Source organism: Chionomys nivalis, chromosome 5, assembly GCF_950005125.1.
Source record: "Chionomys nivalis chromosome 5, mChiNiv1.1, whole genome shotgun sequence".
Lineage (NCBI taxonomy): Eukaryota > Metazoa > Chordata > Mammalia > Rodentia > Cricetidae > Chionomys > Chionomys nivalis.
In genome coordinates this window covers 26,066,376-26,089,435 of record NC_080090.1, presented here as the reverse complement: position 1 = coordinate 26,089,435, position 23,060 = coordinate 26,066,376, and the positions used below count along the sequence as shown (strand labels likewise).

The window sequence follows — 23,060 nt, the reverse complement described above, 5'->3', positions numbered from 1 at the left end:
CCTTGGATGTCTTCCTGGACTGTCTTGTAGGGAAAACCTGTGAGCAGTGGTGGGAGGGTGGGCAAGAAGGCAGAACATTGCTCACGTGTTGTGCTCTGCTGGTTTACAGGCTCTGACTCCCCTGTCCTGCTTCCCCAAGGCAGGGTGGTAATACTTAGACTGACTGGAATTTGGGGTACATGTTTAAACTCAAGTCTAGACCAATTAACTCCATGTAAAAGTTAGAATTTAAAACATAACATAGAAAGTCCAACACTAGCTCTCAGGGGGTAAATGATAAAAATGGAAAGACGATACTGACCTGAGTTTGGATTTCGAGATGGCTTGACTGAAAGGGAAGAAAACAACGTTCAGACTCCCGTTCGGAAGACTTAAGCATATGCTCCCATCGCCGAAGCAGAGAGGGCTGAAGCCATGCACAGAAGCCAGAACTCTGGTCCCCCGTGCTACAGCCGGCCAGCTGGTTAAGGGCAGAGCAAATGTCCAAGTGCTACTAGTATTGCCAAGAGGGGGTGAAGCAGCACCCTTGGGAGCCCAGGCAACAGAAAACTCTGGTTTCCTTCCAGAGTGGCCCTGGAACAGCCCAGATGTGGGGTCCTTCTCCTGTCATCCCAGAGGAAGCCAGGAGGACCTCTTTCACCTGCAGCCCCCAACTCAACAGTAGAGAGGCTGCTCCTGTATGAACCGCATCCCGGCTACTCTGATCACCGAATGGGTGAGGATGGGGACATAGCACGCCCTAAAAGCCCAGTGTTCTCATCTGTAAAATGGGGATGGCAAATCCATTCACCTCATTGGGAGGGCAGAGCAGGAAGAGAACAGAGGTGAAATCACTCCATGAGCCATTATGACATACAACATAGTGTGTCATTTTTATAAAACTCTGCCCCAAATGAGGTTGAGTTCTCTTAAAAATGACACCTGGACTTTACAAGAATGAGATGGAAAGGACACAGGCGGGAAGCAAACAAATTCAAACAGCACGGGGCTCCCCAAAGCAGGCAGTTCTTAGCACATTTGGCATTGCTGCCGGCCATCCCCAACCCCCGCTACTGCAGCCCAATCATCTAGAGAAAGCCTGGAAGCCTAATAGGATGGTGCCCCTCGTGGTCAGGAAAGGGTAGTGCAGGCATGGCTCCAGAACAAGGGTCTGTGAATAGCGGAGGGCGGGGCCTCCAGCTCCTGGAGATGAGGTTGGAAGGCCCCACGGATGAAAGAAAATTTGAGTATGTGGCACATTCTAGTCAGCAACTCGGCCATTCAAGCTCTTCCTTCACAGCACAGATGCCAAACCCAACCAGAAGGAGAATTCGGCCTTTACCCCCACCGCCGACACCCAGAGGGCCCAGTCTTGGCCGCGCCTCTTCTTTTCCACCAGCACCTAATGAACACAGCAGGTGGCTGGGTTAAGGAGCACACTCCCCAGGCTCTATCTTAGCAGGACAATTTCCTAGGCATGGGTTTGTGAGATGCTGGGATGCCCCCAATAGGCCTGGTACAGGGGAGGGGTACCAAGGGGATGGAGGCAGCCTGTTAGAACCCAGCTACTTTCCTACCAGAGCCGGAAGACTCCTATGCCCTCTGGGGTGTCTCCTCAGCATTAGCATCTCTAAACTGTGGGGCAAGGAGGACAGGCAGCCTCCACACTCACCAGAGACTTCCACAGCAGCCCTGGGTCTCTCCTTCACCACTTACGTTCTCCGTGTTCACAGATTCAGTCTCACTGGTGGGCATGCTAGCTGTGGGGAGAAAAGAAGGCTTGAGACAGTGTGCTGTGGTATGATGCGCCCTGGGGTGGGCCAGGTGCAGAGTCTCAGGAACCAGGAAGGAGCACAAGGCTGAGCAGCCAGGTCTCTCTACTGTAGGGAGCCTTTGCTTCCTGTAGATGCAGAGAAAGCCAGTAGGTGACTTTAAGAGACAAGTCTGACAGCCCAGATGCTTCCAAGAAAAGAAGGTGCCACACTGAGCCCTGCCACCAGGCCCGGGACAGGCTTAAACTCTCCACCTCAGCACTTACATAGAAGCCACCTAAACCCCTCAGTATGGAACGGTTCCTACTGCCCTCCTTGTGAATCAAGGGTTAGTGTCGTGGCTCACACTAAAGCTTTTACAACGCACGGAAGACAAGCTATTATGGCTGGGGTGCATGTTGAGGTCACGCACAGAAACTTTTCAAACTCTAGGAGCGTCACTCAGTCTAAGAAAGTTGATCTGATACCTGAGTTTCACCGAAGTCAACGTGCAGAAGATAAGTCCCAAATAAGCCAGCAAAAGGAAGTAGGAAGAAACGGTCTTGGAGCTAAGAGCAGGTGAGGGTTCTTGCCAGCTACTGAGCAGGGCAGGGTGGACTGCAGTCCTAGATCTCTGAACCCTGTGTCCAAATCAGGGTCCTCAGAAGTAGCAGAATGTAAAAATTGACCTGGTAGTGCCTGGAGGCTCAGGGATCCCCCTGAGCCAATATCTGACACGCGGCACCTGGAGGGTGAGGGACGGACAATCCTGAATGGAGCTACCTCGGGTGTCTGTGCAAGATGCTCTCATATAAGAGATAACTGATTTTACTGGGGGAGGGGCTGCAAATGGGGAAGCCACCTAAACACGTGTACATCTTTTTCCCGGGGCAGAATCACAATGATTACTCCACCCACAGGAAAGCCTTGCTCCTGTCGACAGGCAGTTCCCTGAACAAGGACTCGACAAAACTCAACCCCTGCTTAGGAGACAGATAAAGCTCACCACAAGGATGAAGGTGGGATCTGACTCAGACCCAGAGGTCAGAGAGCCATGTTTCCCAAGGGCACAAAGGGAAATCCTCGAGCCCTTTCCTTTTGCAGACACTTAAGAAACTGTGGAAAGCTTAGCAGCTAAGTACAGGCACACTCAGGCACAGGTTTCAGAAGCAGAGGCCAGATGAGTAGAAGCCAGGACTCGGATTACACTCTTTAACACAGTACTGGGCCTGGCTGCCGCTGTGAACTGCACTCCATAAAATAAATGAAGGACCAACATTTCTCAGGCTGGGTCAACACGGAGCATCTTTAACCAATGTACAGAGATTTCCCCATCAGCTTTCAATCTGTAGACAAGATGTTTCTCAGCCAAATATGTGAGATGTATGAATTAAGAGGCAGGCACGCACATGCGCATGCACACACGCTGAAAAACCAGTCTATGAGCGGGTTCAAGCAGGCAGCACTTGGGAATGGCATTCCCTGCTAATGTCGGATCATTTCTTTCAGTGAGCTCAAAGACTCCAGAAGAGAGGTCAAGAAAGCCTAGGGCTCAACTCGGGACTCATGTTTGTTGTGTCTTTGCTTAGTTACCTGAGCGGTAAGACAGTATCTCTCCCAGATCCATTTACCTCTGACCTGCTATCAGCAAGAAAATCTGGTTTCAGTACCAGCAGCTGAGCGGAGTCTCTTGCTACTCCCCAAGCTCTTCATGGAGCCCAGGGCCCAAGCAGCACCCCAATGTCCACCACCCTACTGGGTAGTCAGGGGTCCTGCTGCCTGCACAGAAGGACTTGACTCTGAGTCCCCTCTCCAAGCCCAATGTTCAGGAAATAGAACACAACATAGAGCAGTTCCTGAAGGGCTTAAGCCAGCCCCAGGAGACCTGGATCCTTTGGCCACAGCAGCCCCCAAAGGCAGCTTCTTACAAGTCACAGTGAGTGCCCCCTCTTCTTCCAGAACCCACAACAGCAGCTTGCACAGGTGTGTGTGTGTGTGTGTGTGTGTAAGTGGAAATGTGAGCCTTGTGTATGCAAGTGGCCAGAAGAGGGCATGAGATGCCCTGGAGCTGGGTCTACATGTGGGTATGAGCTGTACCATGTCAGTGCGGGGGATCCCGAACTCCAGACCTCTGAAAGCCGTATGTGCACGTAGCTTAGCACTGAGCCACCTTTCCAGTTCCCTTTTCTTCCCCACTTGGGAATTCCTTTCAGCATTCCTTCTGTGATGGTAAAGCTTCTCAAGGAATTGGGGTTTGGGGCAGAGCAAGAGGTGAGTGAGGCACACAACTGGTCAGCGGCAGAATTGGGTTCCCTTCCCGAGGAGCAAGGGAGCTGACCTCAAGTTCTTCTGTTTTCGTATCATTTTCGTGACAAGAATGAGCAGTGCTGATGGAGGTGGGTCTGGTATTAATCTGTTGCTTTCATTGGTTAATTAATAAAGAAACTGTCTAGGCCCATTTGATAGGCCAACCCTTAGGTGGGTGGAGTAGACAGAACAGAATGCTGGGAGAGAGAAGCCAAGTCAGTGAGTCGCCATGATTCTCCCACTCCAGACAGACGCAGGTTAAGATCTTTCCTGGTAAGCCAGCTCGTGGTGCTACACAGAATATTAGAAATGGGTTATATCAATATGTAAGAGCTAGCCAATAAGAGGCTGGAACTAATGGGCCAGGCAGTGTTTAAAAGAATACAGTTTCCGTGTAATTATTTTGGGGCATAAGCCATGCGGGCGGCCGGGTGCTAGGAACTTAGTCCACCGCTCTTATTACAACAGAGTGGCACCCAACGTGCTAATGAACTCCACATAAAACCTGAGAGGGCTTAAAAAGGACACAGAGAGAATTTAAGACAGCTTTTTGCTGTTTGTGGGTTGCGTGCCACAAAGAAATTGTCCTGACTCAGCAACAGGAAAAAACTGGCTCTTTTAAAATGCCGGGTTTCTGGGCTGTGCCGCCATCGCGATCTCTGTCTGGCTCCTGCTGGAGACAGAGCTTTTGAATGGAGCATTTGGAGTAAAGTGCTATGGCTTGCTTGAGGGCAATGTGGACTGCTGTGTGTCTGGAACTGCATGTGGCTCAGGGGCACCAAATGGCTCTGAGGCAGGAGCGGCTCAGCTCCGCCATGCTGAACTGTGCTGGTCTCAGGCAGGAACTACCGTAATTACCATAATAACAGCACAGTTAAGGTTTCGACTGGGCAGGACACAGGCGGTACCGTATTATCTGTATATGGTGCAACTTAAGTTTTTAAGAAGTGCTTAACATTTTAAGAAATGCTCCTGGATAGTAAAAAAATTACAGATTCACAATAGAACTGATTCAGACACTGTTGGATGAATGTACGTAGGCTTGAGAGAGAGAAAAAATATATATAAAGAATAAAGTTAATGTCTTAAAAAAAGGGTAAAGTCTTTAAAGAGACAGAGTACAGATAGTTATAGATTAAAAGAAATAAAGAAAAATAAGCCACGTAAAAATGGAAAATTCACAGAGAGTCTGGATTATGTACATTGTGTTTTCTTTAAAATTTTTGACTGTAAAGGAGCTAAGGACAGAGAGACATTTCATTACATGGGCTGCCAAGCTAAACCAGAATGGATATAAGGGTATTATGATTTCAGAATTTGGGACTAAGGATATGATGCTTTGGAGAGGGTCTTCTTTTGTTTTCACAGAGGATGCGACCCTGTGGATTTCTTCTATCCCAATATGGTATGATAGACCACGCCCTCCTGAAAGGTTACTGTGAACACCCTCAAAAAATTACTTCACTCAACTGCCAACTGAGATGACCCTGGCACAGAGATTATACCATGAAAGACCTAATTAATGACGCCCCCATTCAGCAGGAAGCAGTTTGGAGAGAAAAAACTGCGCCCATGTTCCCAAATATGGTTTATAAATGTTCTTTTACATTTAAAGGGGGATATGATATAGATATAAATAATTTGCATTGGTATGGATTATAAGGTCAATTTTGTTATGTGTATATGTATTTCTGATCTTGATTAAGGTATTGTGATTGTGTAGTTCATTTAAAAATATGTATAATTAAGAAATATAGGTTAATGGATAATCATCAATAGTCAAGCTTGTAGTCATGTTAGATTTTCTAGATATATAGAGATATATTTCAATTAGATAGACATTCTTCATATCTTTCAAAGACTGCAGAATATGACATTTAAAATATTTTAATAACTTAGGGCTTTTCATGACAATGAGACACGTCTGCTCCTGGCAGCACCAATCTACTTCAAGAGGATGATGGGCATCGAAGAGGCTCCTTATGGAGTTTGATAGTCATTTGGGCATGAAACTGCTCATGCCTGGACTGTTGCATAAACTGTACACAAAGAACCCGCAAAAAAAGAACTGCTGAACTTGCCGAAAGGTGAGATGGTCTTTCGGGGTTCCTGATTCATGAAAGAGTCTACGAGACATTCTGCAGGACACAGCAGAAAGTGACTGAACTGTCTTTGAAATTTTCCTGCTTCATGGAAATGTCTGCTGAAAACTATGGGCCTGTAGGCTGAAGATGGATGCTCCAACGGTACAGAGGAACTTTGGGTGACTGTCCATGCAGCAAGATGTCTCTGTCATTTCTAGAGTTTTCTTATTTCTTGTTTACTTAGGTAATATTATATCCTTCTGGAGTCTTTGATGGAGTTGAAGAATAAATAGATAGTTATAGTTTTCCTTAGTTATGATAAAAGATGAAGTAGATATAAATATTGTAACTGTAATTCTTGCTTGATAACTGTTTTGTTATATGTAATTTTACTATGTTAAAGTTAAAGTCTTTCTTTTTTGTTTAAACAGAAAAAGGGGAAATGATGGAGGTGGGTCTTGTATTAATCTGTTGCTTTCATTGGTTAATTAATAAAGAAACTGTCTAGGCCCATTTGATAGGCCAACCATTAGGTGGGTGGAGTAAACAGAACAGAATGCTGGGAGAGAGAAGCCAAGTCAATGAGTCGCCATGATTCTCCCACTCCAGACAGACGCAGGTTAAGATCTTTCCTGGTAAGCCAGCTCGTGGTGCTACACAGAATATTAGAAATGGGTTATATCAATATGTAAGAGCTAGCCAATAAGAGGCTGGAACTAATGGGCCAGGCAGTGTTTAAAAGAATACAGTTTCCGTGTAATTATTTTGGGGCATAAGCCATGCGGGCGGCCGGGTGCCGGGGATGCAGCCCTGCCGCTTTTATTACAACACAGTGCCGTGCTGTGACAAGCCTGATAAACTCCAGAGGTCCCGGGTGGCCCTTGAAGGCACTGGAACATGCTTGTGCGAATACATGTTGTTGACACAGGCAGCCATACTCATCTTGGGAAATGTGGGTCAAGGTCAGACCAAGGTTTCCGGGTCTAAAGCAAGAACTGGGCCTAGAAAACTACTCTTTTGTTGTAACCGTGAGAAAGGTGGTGCAACCATCCTAGCAAGATTCCTGACCCACTGTCACCAGCAGAGCTGGTCCTTGTTCCCGTCAATATGAGGCCATTTCTCATGCAAGGAAGCCAGTTTCCTTTCTCTGTTTATCACAGAAAACAGACGTTCACAAGCATCCTTAGTATGCCATGGAGCCCAAGCTGCTATTGAGGAGGGTGGGGCTAAGGAAGGGCTCACTCCTCTTGCCGGTATCTCCCCTAGGAATAGCACCAAAGCACCCTCTTGATCATCAGCTCACTATAAAGACTAAAGCCAAACAGGTCAGATCCATCGTTGGCTCAACTTGACGTCTAAGCATTACAGAGTTTGTCCTTCCGTCCTCTTTTGGGGCACCGTGGGTCAAGTGCTTTCTATGTGACAGTCCCATGATTCCTGCCCTCCTTCAGGTCCCTAACACAGCCTCCATCAGACCGCCCCACTTCCCTTAACCTCTGAGTTCAGCATTCTTGCAGGAGGTGGTAACCACTCAGAGAAAACCATGCACTGTGACCCTCCTCTGCCCTAGCATCTGGCTGTTTGTCCCCACAGTCCATATCTTCTCAAGCTTCTTCCTCTTCCTGACTGGGGTCCACTTTGGTGTTAGCACCAGGCTGGTAAAGCCGGTAGGTCTATCCAGGTAAAGCCAGTGCTGTTGTCTCACTACAGCAGTGACTCACAGATAGTTGGGCAAAGACCCAGCTTGTGTCATAAAAATCTATATGATAATGGCTCTAACTGCTTTGCCAAGGGGTTGGGGGATTGGGTGAGGGGAGTCATCAACATTATTTCAGACATAACTTTATATTTAACTGTTTCCCAAATAAGACTATTCTCACTGAACAGATGCGTGTCTCCCTAGATTTTTTTTTTTCTTTTTGATCTCAGTCTTTTTGATCTGCAACTACTAGCTTTAGCACGGCCTGGGGTAGACGAGCCAGAGACTAGAGAAATTTGAAACATGCATCCTGGGGGGGAAAAAAACAGTCAAATAACATCATTAGAATTTCTTTTTCTTCATCATTAGCGTTTCTAAACATTTTAAATTTAAGAACATCGTTTAAGGAATAGCATTCTGGTGTCTTCCAGGCTAAGAATATTCACAGTGAATCAAATGAGCTGCCTCACTTGCTTCAGCTGTTTCTTAATAGGGACAGGCCAGACAGAAAGATGCCATCGTGGCAATGCCACACATTTGAGGGGAAAGAAAGAGGAACACAGCATGTTCAGGCATCGGAGAACTCAAGTTAGTAACAACATAGGCATCTTCCAAAAGTACCACACCACACATGCAGCTCACGCCAATGTGAAAGGAGAGAACGCCAGAAACGTCAGGCAAGGAGCTTCCAAAGAGCAAGTCCACCTCAGCAAGTTACCGTGATCTTTAGCCCTGCGTCGTCGAAAGCAGCAGAACTTCTTTTTCTTCTTATCCTCCTTTAACAAGTCAGCCACTGTGACCCCTTCAGGTTGAACACAGGCAATTCCATTACCGCACAGCAGAGGGCAGCAAGAACAACGCAAACAAGATAGCCAAGCTCGCAGGCAGGCAGGCAGGGCAGGAGCAGCTGGTCCCCGTGTACCACAGAGGAGGCCTGAGACTGGACTCTGGTCCACACCTGCCAACCCTCCTCTCCTGGGTACTTGTCTACAGCTCAGGATCGGAGGAAATGGGGACATTTGTCATAGCTACTACACAATCTGTCCTTAAGAACCTGTTCTAAATAAACAATCAACTAGCCTACCTAAGACGCAGGTTTCCTATGTTTGGCCCGATGCAGGGAGCGGTAGTGTGGTGCCAAGTAGGACTGCTCTCTGGGTCGGGGCAGATGGGAGTGAAGAGAGCAGACTCTGATTCTGACAGCCCAGGCCTCCCTCCAACTGCATTTCACACTGGCTGCAGGAGCATGGGCAACTGCTGCTTGCTTGAGAGATGCCAGCAATGGCTGGGTCTGAATACACTTCCTGGGGTGGGGATGCCACAGCAAGATGGGCAATGTGCTTGGCTCCAGCAGGGCAGAGCCACCCATAGCTGTTGGCATCCCCGTTACTACAGCTCTCCTTATGGTCACAACGAAAGCAGTCCTAGAGTCTCTAACCTCTTGCAGTGTTGTGTCCCTATCATCACGCTAAGCTGGCTACCCTTTAAATTAGAGTCTATATGCTCAGAGACAGGCGTGTGGAGGCACAGAGGGTCACGGGGGCACTGCTGGAGCAGGCAAGAGCAAGGGTACATGGGCCCTAACACATTCCTATAAAGGGCATGCGTTCTCAATACCGCAAGTCTCCTCCTCCTAATCTACCCCAGAAGAACATGATGCAAATGTTCAAATACTCGTGTGTGGGGACAAGGCCCATGAATGAAGCTGTATGAGGAGATTGCTGGGACCTTGTGAGAAAGCTCCGCGTGCAGAAGACAGAGTCTGGTGACCTCTGCTGCTCCATAGCATGGCTGTTCTTGGAAGGTGCCTTTGCGCCCCTTCCAGGCGGAGGGACAGGAGTGAGCTTGCCTCTGATTCACCACAGCTGGCTAGTGTTACTTGTTTCTATGTCTCTGTGGAAAACCAGACTTTTGTCCCTGTGATTGTACCCTTTACTCAGTTGACTCTTCTTAACCCTCAGAGCATAAATTGACCGGCGTTCTGAATAAAGTTGGCTGGTGCATGAGATTTTATTTTGTCTGCCTTATTTTGAGGCCCCAGCCTCCCAACTTCATGTGGCTGCCAACTAGAGCGGCACACTCATGGAGGTGTAGAGCTTGGGTTCAAACCCCAGCTTAGCCACTTCACAGCCATGGGGAGGCTACGTAACTTTCATGTGCTTTGGGGTCCTCATTCGTCACGCTCCTATCTCATCCAGCAGGGTGAAGAATACAAACTCGTGTGCCCCAGCCCCAGGAACAGCGCCCAGTGATGCACACCAAGGGCCTGATAAATGTGAGCCGCTACTCTGTGACCACTGGGCAAATAAATAACAGAATGCTTAACCGCGTGACGAATGTCACACTCACCCGCCACGCAGTGCTGATTTAACCATCCCAGAGGACAGAGGGCCAGGGCTGATGAGTGCTCCCAAGGCTAACCAGTGGACACTTCATCAGACCTCTGACCCCAAGGGGTGACCCCTTCCATCAGTCTCCCCAATCCAGAGAGAGCAGATGAACAGGACACACATTTATCACGGGCCACCCATTGCTGCTATTTGCTTTGCAGCTTTTAGTAGACTATTTGCAATTCTGAATTTCTTCCCTGGGATACTTTGTGATTACAAAAAGCAATATTAGAAATAAATAAAAAAACTCAATCTTTGTTAATTTGCTTGATTTGAGATAGGTCTTGAAGGATGGATAACCTTGAACTCCAGTGCGGAGATTACGGTACACATGTCCGGTTTATGAGGTGCTAGGGAACAAGCACAGGGCTTTGTGCCTGTCAGGCAAACACTTACCCACTGAGCTACATCCCTCAAATACAGTCTTTCTGGAGAGGCCAGCAAAGCGCTGTGAGTTTTATCTGCAAACAGTATGTTACCCCTCACTCTCTGCCGACCTTTGACAAACAGTTCTGGGGGAAATCAACCAGGTAGCACAGGCTAAAGGCAACCAGGTGACCTCGTGTACTGAGGTCCATGGCAGAAGCAGTGACAGGCAGTGGGGCTGTGGCCACCACTCTGGGAGTGGCAGGGGCTGCAGGTACCCCTCTTTCTTTCTTTGGGTATCAATTATCACTACTTTGATGAATTCCTGGTCCCTAAGAGTCCCCACAAGGAGGCTGCCCTGTTTCATCTGGTCAGAATTTTAGAATGAGCTCCCTTTAAATGGTTTCCTTATTTTTAACGTTTTTTTTTTTAAAAAAAAAAACAAAACTAATCACTGACAATGAGAAGAGATTAAAATAGAATTTCAGGCTTCCAGATTTTAATAGCCCTAGAATAACACCATTGTTCATGAAGAAGCAGCTGCACATGTCCAAAAAAAAAAAATCACACACACACACACACACACGCACGCACACAACCACACACACACAAAGACTTGGCATGGTTTCTTAAAGAAATTTGAAGCTCAGCAAAAAGTTAAATAAATTACCCTTGAAAATTCCCCAAATGCTCAGGGACTAACTTCTGAGATAATTTTGTCCATTCAATTAATTGCGGAGCAGCCACTCTATAACGAATCTACACTGCCAGTATCTTAAATAGTCCAAGGATGCTCACAAGAGACTGCCGTCAGCAGCACCAGACAGCCAGGTGAGAGAGCAGCCCTGCACAGCCTTCCAGGGAATTCTTAAACCAGTGGGTGATCCAGCCACAGACACAGGTCAAGATTCTCCCAGGAGCATGCAAAGAGAGGTCTCCACACAAAGAGAGGTCCCTCCTATTTGCTTAAAGAATCAGAGCCTCTGAGCCAGGGAGCACACACTAGTACTGCTAGGGAGCAGACTCAGCCCACTCAGCTGTGACCTACGTAGATCTGAGAGCAGATAAAGCAAGGGTGTCCCCAAATACCTGATGTCACACCTACTTCCTAACAGCAAGCCTGAGAAACCAGAAACGAACCTCCAGAACCAGAAAAGAGTTCCACTGGATCTCAGAAGGCACTGGGGTAGGAGGTTTATTTGCCATCCCTTCGGGGAACTCTACAGTTTCTGAACAAAAGTATAGATCAAGGGTCCTCAGTCTGAGATTAGCTGGAGATCTGAGAAAATCTTCAGAAATCTGCTACGCAGGCCAAGTTTTGCCAGAGTCAGACAGCAGCAAGAACAGAAATGGTTCCTGCTGCAGGACTTCCCAGCCCCTGTACCCACACCCAGGAAAGAATGAGCATCAGTCTGTGATGCTTGGTTAATTCTGAAGGTCTGAGTCTCAGAGAGGGTTTTGTTTCTTTCCACAACAGTATTTCTAAAGAATGCATATGCATTTGAGCGCTCTTTCCGCTTCTTTCCCATGCCATTTCTTCAGTCTGACTCTCCTCTGCCTTACCTTTGTAGCTATGGGATGATCCTCTCTCAGAGCCCAGCAAGGATGCTGCCTCTTCTACTTCAGCATCACTGTGGCATTCTGGGCTCTAAGAGTAGACTATTGGTCTTTCATTACAGTGATGGCTTCCACATCCTGCCCTATATAAACCACTGTCGTCTCCTTTTCTCCACTGCAACCCCTCTGAAAGGCAGAGGCTTCATAGATCGGTCATCTCGTAGTCAGCTTCTTTACAGAAGGTGACAGGACATAGGAGATGCAAACCTCACATGGAACAGTGATCCCTTTAGGACTATCAGAGGACATCAAGCCCAGGAAAACCCATGCTTCACAGCACAGGTCATTAAAATAATGAAAATAAAATCCTCTATCACAAGGGACCATAGCAACCCAAGAAGTTGCATCCCTGCCTATCTCCAGATGTGGATCAACAAGGATGTGGCAAGCCGATGGCATGCGCGGCACATTTAAACCAGAAAAGAAGGCTCTTGCTCAGAAGAGGAGACAATACTTTCTCTTGTTTCTACATAACACACTACGTTTTGAGCTTTGGAGGGTGAAGCAGAGGCAGGCGGGCTTTCACAGGCTCTGCGTGGCTAGTTTTAGTCAACTTGACGCAAGCTAGAGCTGTCCTGGAAGAGAGCATCAGGTAAGAATTGCCCCCATCAGACAGCCCTATGAGTCTGTGGGACATCTTCTTGACTGATGATTGATGTGGAAGGGCCCAGACCACAGTACCATCCCTGGACAGGTGGTCCTGGGGTAGCTGAAACCGAGTAAGCCAGGAGGAAGAAATTAGTCATCAGTGTTCCTCCTTGTTCTTTGCTTCAGTTCCTGCCTTGGGGTTCCTACTTGAAGTTCTTGCCCTGACTTTTCTCTCTGATGGACTGTAAACAATAAGCTAAAATAAACCCTTCCCTTCCCAAGCTGCTTTTTGTCATGGGGTTTTGTAGTGGGAATTCATTCAGCCAATAGCCTTTGGGGATTCTGGACTTAGTGCCGTGGTCTTCTGTCTGAGGATGTGATGGTTTTTAAGAGCAATAAGGGCTCTCTCTCTCTCTCTCTCTCTCTCTCTCTCTATCTCTCTCTCTCTCTCTCGCAAAGGACCATGACAGCTCTCTCTAGCTTTATTGTGTTCCTCTACCTTGTGTGCTCTTTGCCCACAGCATGCTAGTTCTAGGTCAAAATTCTAGGTCAAAAGCCTTCTCTTGCCACTCAGCTGCTCTACCTTAGGCACCAACCTTCCAGGCCATGTCAAGTACCCTCACCTGTCCTAGATCTTCATCATAGCTCCCGAGGTACCACTGTCCCTTGTATGACCTGAAGGTCATTTGTGAGTGGGTCAAAAAAGGAACCAATCATGACCCCAAAGCAAGAGCTTACTTAACACATTCGACATAGAAGGACCAGTCTTGGCTTCCCAGGCCTCTCAATGGACATCGTTATCTAAATATGTTCTTGGTCTTTACTATCACCTATTCCAGAATGGAAACAAAGAAAAACATCGCAGTCAAATGCACTGTTAGAGTTCAATTTCTACCCTTTCTAAGACCCAAATGCTCCCAGGATGACTAAGAGCATGTCTGTGGGGCAGGGATGTGCTAAGAGAGACACTGGCATTGACAAAAGCAATTACTTGCAGTGGTTGACTGATTACCGGGCCTGGCCTCCTGCTGAAAGCACTTAAGGGCGCCCAGTGTCGCAGTGTGGAGCCCAGGCAGGTGGGCTGCAAAGCAGTCAGTACCAACTTGCTCACCAGCCTCCTAACAACTGTCCAGCACAGCTTGTTTCTTCCCTGCCCTGATGGCCTAAGCAGTAGGCTTGGTGGACAGAACACTGGAGGGGGCCATTTCACATAGCAGAGATGGAGGAGCCTGCTCCTCAAGTCCTTGTGCAGGCCAACTACTCACTGAGGTGAGGGAGGCACACGTCCTCCCCTTAGCTCTGCCCTCTACCCACACAGACATGGCCTTACTGAGTGCCCAAGGCCCACAATGCCAACGGCTGCTCTCTCAGCTAGGAAGCCATCTTCATATGAACCTAAACCCCATCTGTGCCTCAGGTGGAGCCCCAGAGTGTGCACAGATGCACTGTTCTCTCTCTGATGTGAACGGGCAGGGGGAGAGGGAGGTTGGGAGTGTTTTACTTACAGCCCAGGGACAGAGGCACAGGGGATGGGGGCACATTGCAGGATCTGTCAATCACACACAGGTCTGTGTGGTCAAGAGCAGGAAGGGCAGCACCTACTGTTTCGTTTGCCTTCTTCTCCACCCTCCTCTTCATTCTCAGGATCAATGTCTTCTGCTTGGGTTATCCAATCCAAGTAGCCCTTGAGATCCTCTTCCAACTGCTGCTTCTCTCGAAGCTTCTGGAAGTCTCCACGTGCTTTAGCCTTCTCTCTTTCCTTTGAGAATTCTCTGAGAGATGGAAGGAGAAACAGAGCACCCGTCAGAGCCTCCGTGGGGACCAGAACACGAGCCATCTGCCCTGCTGTGCAGTGGTCTCACAACAGGACACAACCACAGAACACAGCGGTGGAGCTACACACGACAGAACAGAAGACCGTGCCTCCCTAAGCAGAATCGTGGGCGTCAGAGTTGCAAAGACCACACTGACATACATGCATGGTTTATTAGGAAGTAAACTCCCTGCAGGACGATTTCTAAAGCAGCCCAGCCCCTAACACCCTGGGCTGTCACAGCGGCCCTTTCACTCTGTCCACCTGCTTCCTAAAGAAGGGTAACCTGTGATCTAAGCTGAGGTCAAAGAGAGCACCCAGAACAGCGGGCAGGGACACACTGGACCCATCTTACAGCCCAGGTCTCCCTTCCTGAGCAGGACCTCCAGGACACACTCCCATTTGTCTCAACCTCTGCCCCTGGCCATGATCTTTCCCAAACTGCCCCGTAGGGAGAGGAGAGGTAGAACAATCTGCTGCCAGACGCACTAACTTTTGGCCGTTTTCTCTGCCTCCCGTGGCTGCAACCCCATAACCTTGTATCTCTGCACATAGACAAAATCCCACACCCATGCAGGCAATTCTGTAAGTCGGTGCATGACTGGTCAGGTTTTACATCCAAGGAACCATCTGCCCACCCAACTGTTAACAGGAACCAAGATATGTGAACGACAGTCTGGAGCACATTAACGCTGTTAGGGAGTGGGCGAGGTTACAGGGGAGAGGCTTCTGCACACAGGCTTCTGCCAGCACTCCAACACAGCTACTGCCCTCTCCCCCTACCTGCTGACTAACTCAGAGTCAGCATGGCTCCCTTTCGTGACCTCACCAACACTGGCAATAGGGCTAGGACCTGCTTTCATCAAGCCAGGTCCCTACTCTCTCCCCTCAGGCCCCTCCCTCAACGCCAGGCCTTTGGGGAGCTGAAAGGGCACCTAAGCAGTCAGCAAAACTGGAATCTTTGCTCAGGGGTTTCTCTCTGCTCCCACTCACTGCCTGATTCTCGTCACCACTCGGACCCTAGGACCCATTCTTGGCCCCGGAAGGCTGTCCTATGAAGAGGCAGGTCTGTGGGAGCTCCCGGTACAGTGCACAGACGTGGCAGGAGAGGGGGAGGGTGTACAGGACATGTGCTCTGCCCTCCTGCCAAAGCACTCCCGGGAATAATAATATCTTCCAGTCTCAGCACAAGGGGACTTGAAGGGCTGCATCCTGCTGCTCACACAACAGGATACGGAGCACAGATGAGGTTTCATCCACCAGCGCATCCCAGAGCATACACAACGCACAATTCAGCTGGGGACATTCGCTAAGTTGTCCTCAACTCCAAGAGTTCCACTCCATCCAGAGCTACATCCTTGAGCAGAGCCCAGAAGACCTGTGTGAAATGCATCCACGGGAAGCTGCGTGAGATTATGTTCTCTTAAAACCCGTGAAGATCAAGTGGGCCTTCAATCCTATTGCTTATGCTATTATTGTTTATACTGTAGACCTCTGTCATGTTTTGATTCTGATCTTAGCACACTAAATGTAGATTATTACATACTAAGTTCTTATTCATACATGATCTGAGCTCTTTAAAAAGGATGATAGAAGTCAGTAAAATGTTACCCTGTGCAGCTAAGAATGTCAGAAAGGGAAATTTTACTTTACCATTGTCTTTACTGGTTTACACTAGAACTATAAAATCCCTCTTATGTCTCTTGCCCATAGTGGTGGGACAGAGTTTAGCAGGCATATGTAAAACCCTGCTGGAAGTAGCATTTCTCAGAATGGAAACTTTGTCAATACCTGTACCACTGTCTACTCACAGGAAAGGAACCCTCCCGCCACCACAACCTCCTGACCCAGAAGGTCTCACCTCCCGTCCACTACATCTGGTATTAACCTCACTGGGTGAAGAGAAACATCACTCCATTTTTAATAGAATTTCATCATCTTATACTAAGAGGTTAAATGGTAAGTCATTGGTTTATTGGTAAGTAAAGGTTTATTGGAATGAAGTTACTAGTAGAAATGACTAAGATTTCTGCAAGTGACCAGGAAATCAGAAAACAACGACATTCTAGGAGCCTACTTGTCTGTGTCTGGAATTTTGTGGTACGTGTAACCAAGAGAAAATAAAACAGTGTCTATACAAAAATACACAACAATCCACTGACTTCTGCACATGAAGGAGGGGGAAATAAGAAAATAGACATACTTCTACATGATGTAGCTGAAATAGCAGAGAACAAGGCTGGAAGCATCTGAAGGGATGGCTCCATGGGTCAAGTGCTCGCATGGCGACCCGAGTTTGGATGCCAGGCACTCGAGGGGCAAAGTCAGGTCTCCCAGCACTGGGGAGACAGAGACAAACGGGCTCCAGGTACTCACTAACCAGCCAGCCTAGCCAACCTGGCAAGCTCCAGGTACAGCAGGAGACTGTCTGGGAAAAACAGGATGGAGACATACAGAGGGGGCAAGTGACATTGACCTCTAGCCCTTGCGTGCACACACATGGCTCCTGCCTATGCAAAGAAGCATCAACTCCCTTCCCAGCCCTTTCTTGAACATGTACCTAAAACAAGAAGAAAACAATGAACAGGAATGAGTGGGGTAAAAGTAACAAAGTATATCATTTTGTCCAGTTTTGACTTTTGGAACTAGATGGCTTTTACATTATAGATTTTTTAAAAAGCAAATCAAGTATAGGATAAAGCAATAATGCCTCCACATTGAAAGCCAAAACCAGTTCGTCTGATTGTACTGTAAATAAATATCATAACCACCCTGAAGGAGGAGGACAGAGGTAACAAACACAACTCATAAACACACAACAGTCCGTCCTGGGCAGGACTGGAACAAGGGGAAGGAATGCTGAAATGCCTGGGGTTTGCTTAGGTTTGTTTGCTGGGTTTGGTCGTGTGTGTGTGTGTGGTGTACGTACAGCTGTGTGCATGTGTGTGTGCGTTTGTATGGGTGTGTCTGTGTGCTTGTGTTCACGTGTGAATGAGATGATTCTGGAACGGCTTTAGAAGCAGGGCAGGATCTGGCATGAACAGTGCTGATGTTTAGGGTTCTCACAGTGGGAAACAATGAAGCTGGGGCTCGAGAAGACTGGAGAGAAGTCTCTGAGAGACCGGATGTTCTGGTCTGGGGAATCTGCAGAGGTTCAGAGGGCTGAGGAGCTAGGACAGGTGATCTTGTGAGTGCTGAGATTACAGGAGTATACCCTGTAACTGGAACTGGTACCCCCGTGAACTCAGGGTTACTAAATAGTTCGAGGATACTGATACCTAAGAACATGTTTCTGTGTGTATGTGCATACGTGTATGGAAATGTGTGTGTCCTTGTTCCATCTGTTACAAGAGTCTAGAGATAGTCTTCCTAGTCAGTACAAGAACACTGGTGCCGGGCGGTGGTGGCGCACGCCTTTAATCCCAGCACTCGGGAGGCAGAGGCAGGAGGATCTCTGTGAGTTCGAGACCAGCCTGGTCTACAAGAGCTAGTTCCAGGACAGGCTCCAAAACCACAGAGAAACCCTGTCTCGAAAAAACCAAAAAAAAAAAAGAACACTGGTGACCAGATCTACTTTCTCAGAGTATTCTTCACTCAAAGGCATAGAAAAGTCAAATGTGGCAACACAAACTTGTAATCCCATCCACTGGCTGGGGAAACACTGAGACAGAGGACTGTATGTGTTAAAAGTGAGCCTGGGCTATAGTGTGAGAGCGTGATCAAAAAAATCAAACCAACAAAGACTCTGTAATTCTTCTAATCAATTGCAAATTTATGCCACTGCCAGTCCATTCCAGAGCATTTATTAGACCCGAATGTTCCTCATGGGAGTTGACCCTGTTGTCCATTTTTTCGGGTCTCTCTCCCAAGATGTCCACTTCAAACAGGAATGCCGGAAGACAGTATAAACCCACACACTCCTTCTCAAGAGGCCAGAGCGCATCCCTATGGGACAGAGAGCCTGTGACTGCTGAGATCATGTGTCCAAATCCAGACATGCCATCTGGAGCGGCTTCCACCAGTAGCCTGCCACTCCTGTATGAACACAAGCCTTGTGTGTGGGGGTTTTACATGGCTGGCTGGTTAAAAAGCCATCCATTTTACTTCCTCTTTAAGGAGCCATCACTCAACAATCCCTCCCCGTCACAGCCTAAGGACTACTGTGAGTCTTGTATAGTCCTGTCTGTGTGCAACTCACTGGCCATGGCAGCTGCTACAGGAGTTGGTGAATGAGAACCTCTCTCTCCCCAGGAGACCACCACAAACCTGGCTTCATTTTGGTGGTCTCTCATTCAGAATGCCAACTGGCTCGTTAACATCTCCCCGAGTCAAGGCTCTCTTCCAGATGCTACTTCATCTTTATGTGTCTAGCCTGTAAACGTGCACCTTGTACCTGATCAATTGACTCAATCCCTCAACCCGCTGAGCCACTGCAAAATTCTGGGGACCACAGCAGACTTCTTTTCTCATCCTTAAATTCCAGTGCAAGCTTCACATCTGGGGGGACGATCCCTAGTTACTTCCTCCAAATAAGATCTGTAAGCCTCTGAGTCATTAGGACACTTTGTCATTGAGAATCAAGACCCAGATACGTTCCTGTCCCCTCCCCTAGATAGATTCTTTCAACAGGACCTTTGCCATCCTCACTGACACATGCTTACTGTGAGGAAGGGGCGGCTATAACGTCACTATATGGGTCCTGAGGCTCTGCGAGGCCAGACACACAGCTTATCCAGCTGCTGAATGCCACTCTTCAGTACCACATCACAGACACACAGGGAACAAGGCAGGGAGCAGGCACATGGAGGGAGGAGAATCAAGACAGGTCAGAGGGATGGGAACAGAACTCAACGGAGAGTAGCTGCCCAGGATACCCAGGTCCTAGGTTTAATCCCCAGCACAAAGCGGGAAAGTTTAAAGTAGTCTAGAAAGACCTTCAGATTTTAAACAAGGGGCTTAGACTGCTTCCTTTTCATAGGGCAGAACATTGAGACAGTGTCTTGCTATGAAGCTCAGGCTGGCCTTTAACTTGTGAGTGCTGGGTTTATAGGAAAGCAACCTGCCCCGGTTCTTCCTTATAGGCAATAGGGACTGGAGAAATCTGAAAGCCACTAACTTGGCTTTATAGGAATCATCTGTGAAGCAGAGAACAAAGTAGGGAGAAAATGATGGTGGTGAGGCCAGGGGCATTCTGCAAACACAGATGATGAGTTACATTGAGTACCAGCGTGACAGTTTCTAAGACCTCGATTTCCTTACACTACGGTTTGAAAACAGGCCCACAGGACTTGTCATTCATTGCTGATCCAGCCCCTAGCCTGAGGTCGGTCACTTCGGCCTTGTTTATGCTAATCTGTTAGGTCTGGTACACCAGTGTGATCATTTAGCCACTAGGAACCTCATGAGCCAGGTGATGCACTCCCAACTGTCACGCACATATTCCTTGCCTTCGGGAAGAAATGGTGGGGTGGGCTGGATAGAAAGGCTGTCATGGGAAAGAGGAGGCAGATGTGCTGGGGTCCCCAGGTGTCAATGAGTTTGAAAACAGCAGATTTTAGTATAGTTCCTAATAGCCCAGGTTCTCCAATGAAGAAATGGGTGCCTTTGGAAGCAACGACATCTTAGAAGGGGTGTAGACAAGGATGAACTAATGCCTAACATGGGTCTGTAATAGCAGTCTGCCTTCTCCAGGTCAACAGACATTCTCCGTTAACCCGAGCCAGCACCCCTACATACTATCTTGAACTATAGTTCCCATCTCCCTGGACTCATCTATGACTAATAAGGAGAAGGCAGGAAGGCCGCCTGCTGTGGACCAGTCTCTGCTATTCTGCTCTTTCCCCAGGGCAGCAGTCTAGGCTCCCTCCTAGACCAACCTGGAAGACAGGATGTCGTGTGGCACCAACACTAGAGAACACGAAGGGCTGGGTGGACTTAATGACGCAGCTGTCTGACTGCAGTCAGTCACTCCCCCATACTCAAAAGGCCCCAAAGACAAGAGCAACAGAACACAGCAGCGACTTCAGCCAAAGCAGAGCGTACACTGTGAGGGAAAGTGGCCTGGGTTTCTGCGGGAGAGGCCGAGTCTGTGCACTGTGTGCCCCCAACAGAAATAAACCTCACATTTGCTGGCATTTGTATTTAGAATCTTTGCTGTGTCTTTATAGTCATTGTCCCATCCCAGAGTGGCACAGGCAGGACATGTCCTGTTCATCTCTCAGAGGCCAACACTGAAGATCAACAAGGTCCTGTCACATGCCCAGTTCACAACTGGGCTACCAACAAGGCTTTGAACTAAGCATCCTTTCCATGACCCTGCTGACCTCACTTCTGCTAACACAGTGGAGGAGACACCAAAGACACTCAATGAGCCAAGGAAGGACCATGTTCTGGTTTTCTTCTAGAGTCCCTAACTCAGGAATAGTGATAGCCCTTCATTCCTATCTCCCTATGGCTGTCTCTCATGTCTCTGTAGAGGGCACCACTTCAGAGAGTCCTCTGCTTCCTACCCAGGAACCTGGAAGGAGTCTTAGGCAGAGAGCCCTGACATAGTGAATTATGGAACCCCTTGATTAACTAGAAATCCTATAGAGAGAACAGTCAGCCTGCAGTGGGCCACTGCATTCAAATACAGGGGCAGATTAAACGTGACTGCTCCAAATGCAGTTTGCTCTGGGAAGTTTCGTTTCTCAAATGCCCTCTAAAATAAATAAAATAAATGGGCCACTGGGAATCATCTTAATTTAGACATGGGGCTTGTTCTTGCTTTTTTTAAATAACCAGACTTGAATAAATGAAAGGCAAGCAAATGAAACCCCTTTATATTCACACATACATTCATTCACCAGCCCTAAGACAAGAAAGGCCAACAGAACCATTAGGATGCTGGTTTCTAGTAAAACGAAGGACTTAGATACTCATCAAAAACCAAACAAAGCATCTATAAAAGCAAACACAAGGGGGAAGTTGAAGGTTGTTCCCCACCCCAGTAGAAAACAACCTTCCTTAGGCCTAAATCACATCCATATACAGACATAAAGGGAAAGGCAGAATGAAAAGGCAGTCTGGCTGGACCAGGAAACATGCCGGTAGCTAGCCTAGCACTTGAGAGGACCAGGAGTTCAAGGCCAACCTTAGCTGCACACCAAATTCAAGGCCAGCACGGGCCACACAAGAACCTGTCTAAAACAGGAAGAAGGAAAGGAATAGAAGTAATGAAGACAGGAAGGGAGTGAGAGAGGAAGATGAGGTAAAACATTCAAAGAATATTCTTCTGCCTGAAACTTTCTGGCGAACATAAAAGTTCAGAAACAATTTTGCCAAGATTTAGCAGGAATATGTGATGTTTCGCAGAGGGCAAAGGAATTTCAATCATTCATACCTGTTCAGGTCAAAGTTCACCCAAAGCAATTATTTTATTATTCTTATTCTAGGAGTTCCTTTATCATGAGATCCTGCTCCTCTCAGAGGCATGGTCTCTCTGCATCTGGGCAGGGTGGGGACTCAGCCCCTGCACTTTTCCAGGGGGAACTGCTCCTTTGTGGATGGTATCAGTGAAGGGGCTAAAGCTTGCCTGAAGTGGAACACTACAGCGACCTCTGCTGGAGGTCAAGAGTGCACCGGGAATTCTGCCAGGCCAAAGGCACTAGAAAACCAGAGGGCCCTGTGTATGGGGTAACTGTGTAGAGGAGGGTTAATCACCAACCACAGCTCCTCTGGGAGGATTCTCAACTGAAATCGACTCCATGGTGACACCTAGGGATTTCAGTGCTTCCTAGAACTGTGTTTTCTAGCATTTCCCTGGGTATCCGGTGTGAAATTATCTCAGTATGGTCTCTTCTTATCAAGTCGGTCATGCTTCCACTGACGTAGAAGGCTGTGAAGATGCTCTCAACAGAAGCAGTTTCCATCGTGGGAGAGGACAGCTCGCTCTGAAAGGTGTCCCCTGCTTCGGATGACTAGGCTGCATTAGCTGTAGTACAGAAAACCCAGGACTCAAGAGTCTGTGCCACCAGGAGAGCTCAGGGACTCTTCCCATGTAGTGCTCTCCCTGGCCAGAGCACTGCGGGAGAAAGTGTGTGTGCCTATGTTCCGGCTGCCCGACCCTGTATCTCTTGCCTCATCTCTAACCCTACTCCCTCTTCAGTCATCATATAATCACTCTCCCCCGACATCTGCCTCCCACCAAGCCTTGGTGCTCTTCACTGGCTGCAGGTCCCTCCCCTGACATCCATCCTCCCACCTCCAAGCCTCCGTGCTCTTCACTGGCTATGGGTCCCTCAGCTGCTTCTTTGAGACCATGCCCTAGGCTGAGGCAGATGTGAAGCCATTTCCCGGGCATAATCCCCTGGATTAGAGGGTCCTGCAATTGTGGGATTCGATTCACAGCCATGCGGTTGGTTATTGAACAGTCTTTCCCACACACTAGCCTGCAAACGCTGTGAAAGAGGGGCTGGATCTTATCAC

General features: G+C 48.0%; 1 protein-coding gene across 9 annotated transcripts in view; it reads right to left on the bottom strand.

Moving 5' to 3' along the window:
• The window catches only part of Cacna1d (calcium voltage-gated channel subunit alpha1 D), a 300,492-nt gene that overhangs the window by 86,899 nt on the left and 190,533 nt on the right, over positions 1–23,060 (bottom strand). For 5 of the 9 annotated variants that reach the window (XR_009057169.1, XM_057770881.1, XM_057770879.1 and 2 more), the window contains exons 9-12: positions 14,384–14,553; positions 1,652–1,739; positions 1,322–1,381; positions 302–328 (exon numbers count right to left, since the gene is read on the bottom strand). Coding sequence is in view for 8 of the 9 variants with exons in the window: in XM_057770881.1 (XP_057626864.1) it covers positions 302–328; positions 1,322–1,381; positions 1,652–1,739; positions 14,384–14,553 (345 nt within the window). In the remaining variant the exon portion in view is untranslated. The remainder of the gene's footprint in view (positions 1–301; positions 329–1,321; positions 1,382–1,651; positions 1,740–14,383; positions 14,554–23,060) is intronic. The other 4 variants (XM_057770882.1, XM_057770887.1, XM_057770883.1 and 1 more) reach the window with 1 other exon arrangement.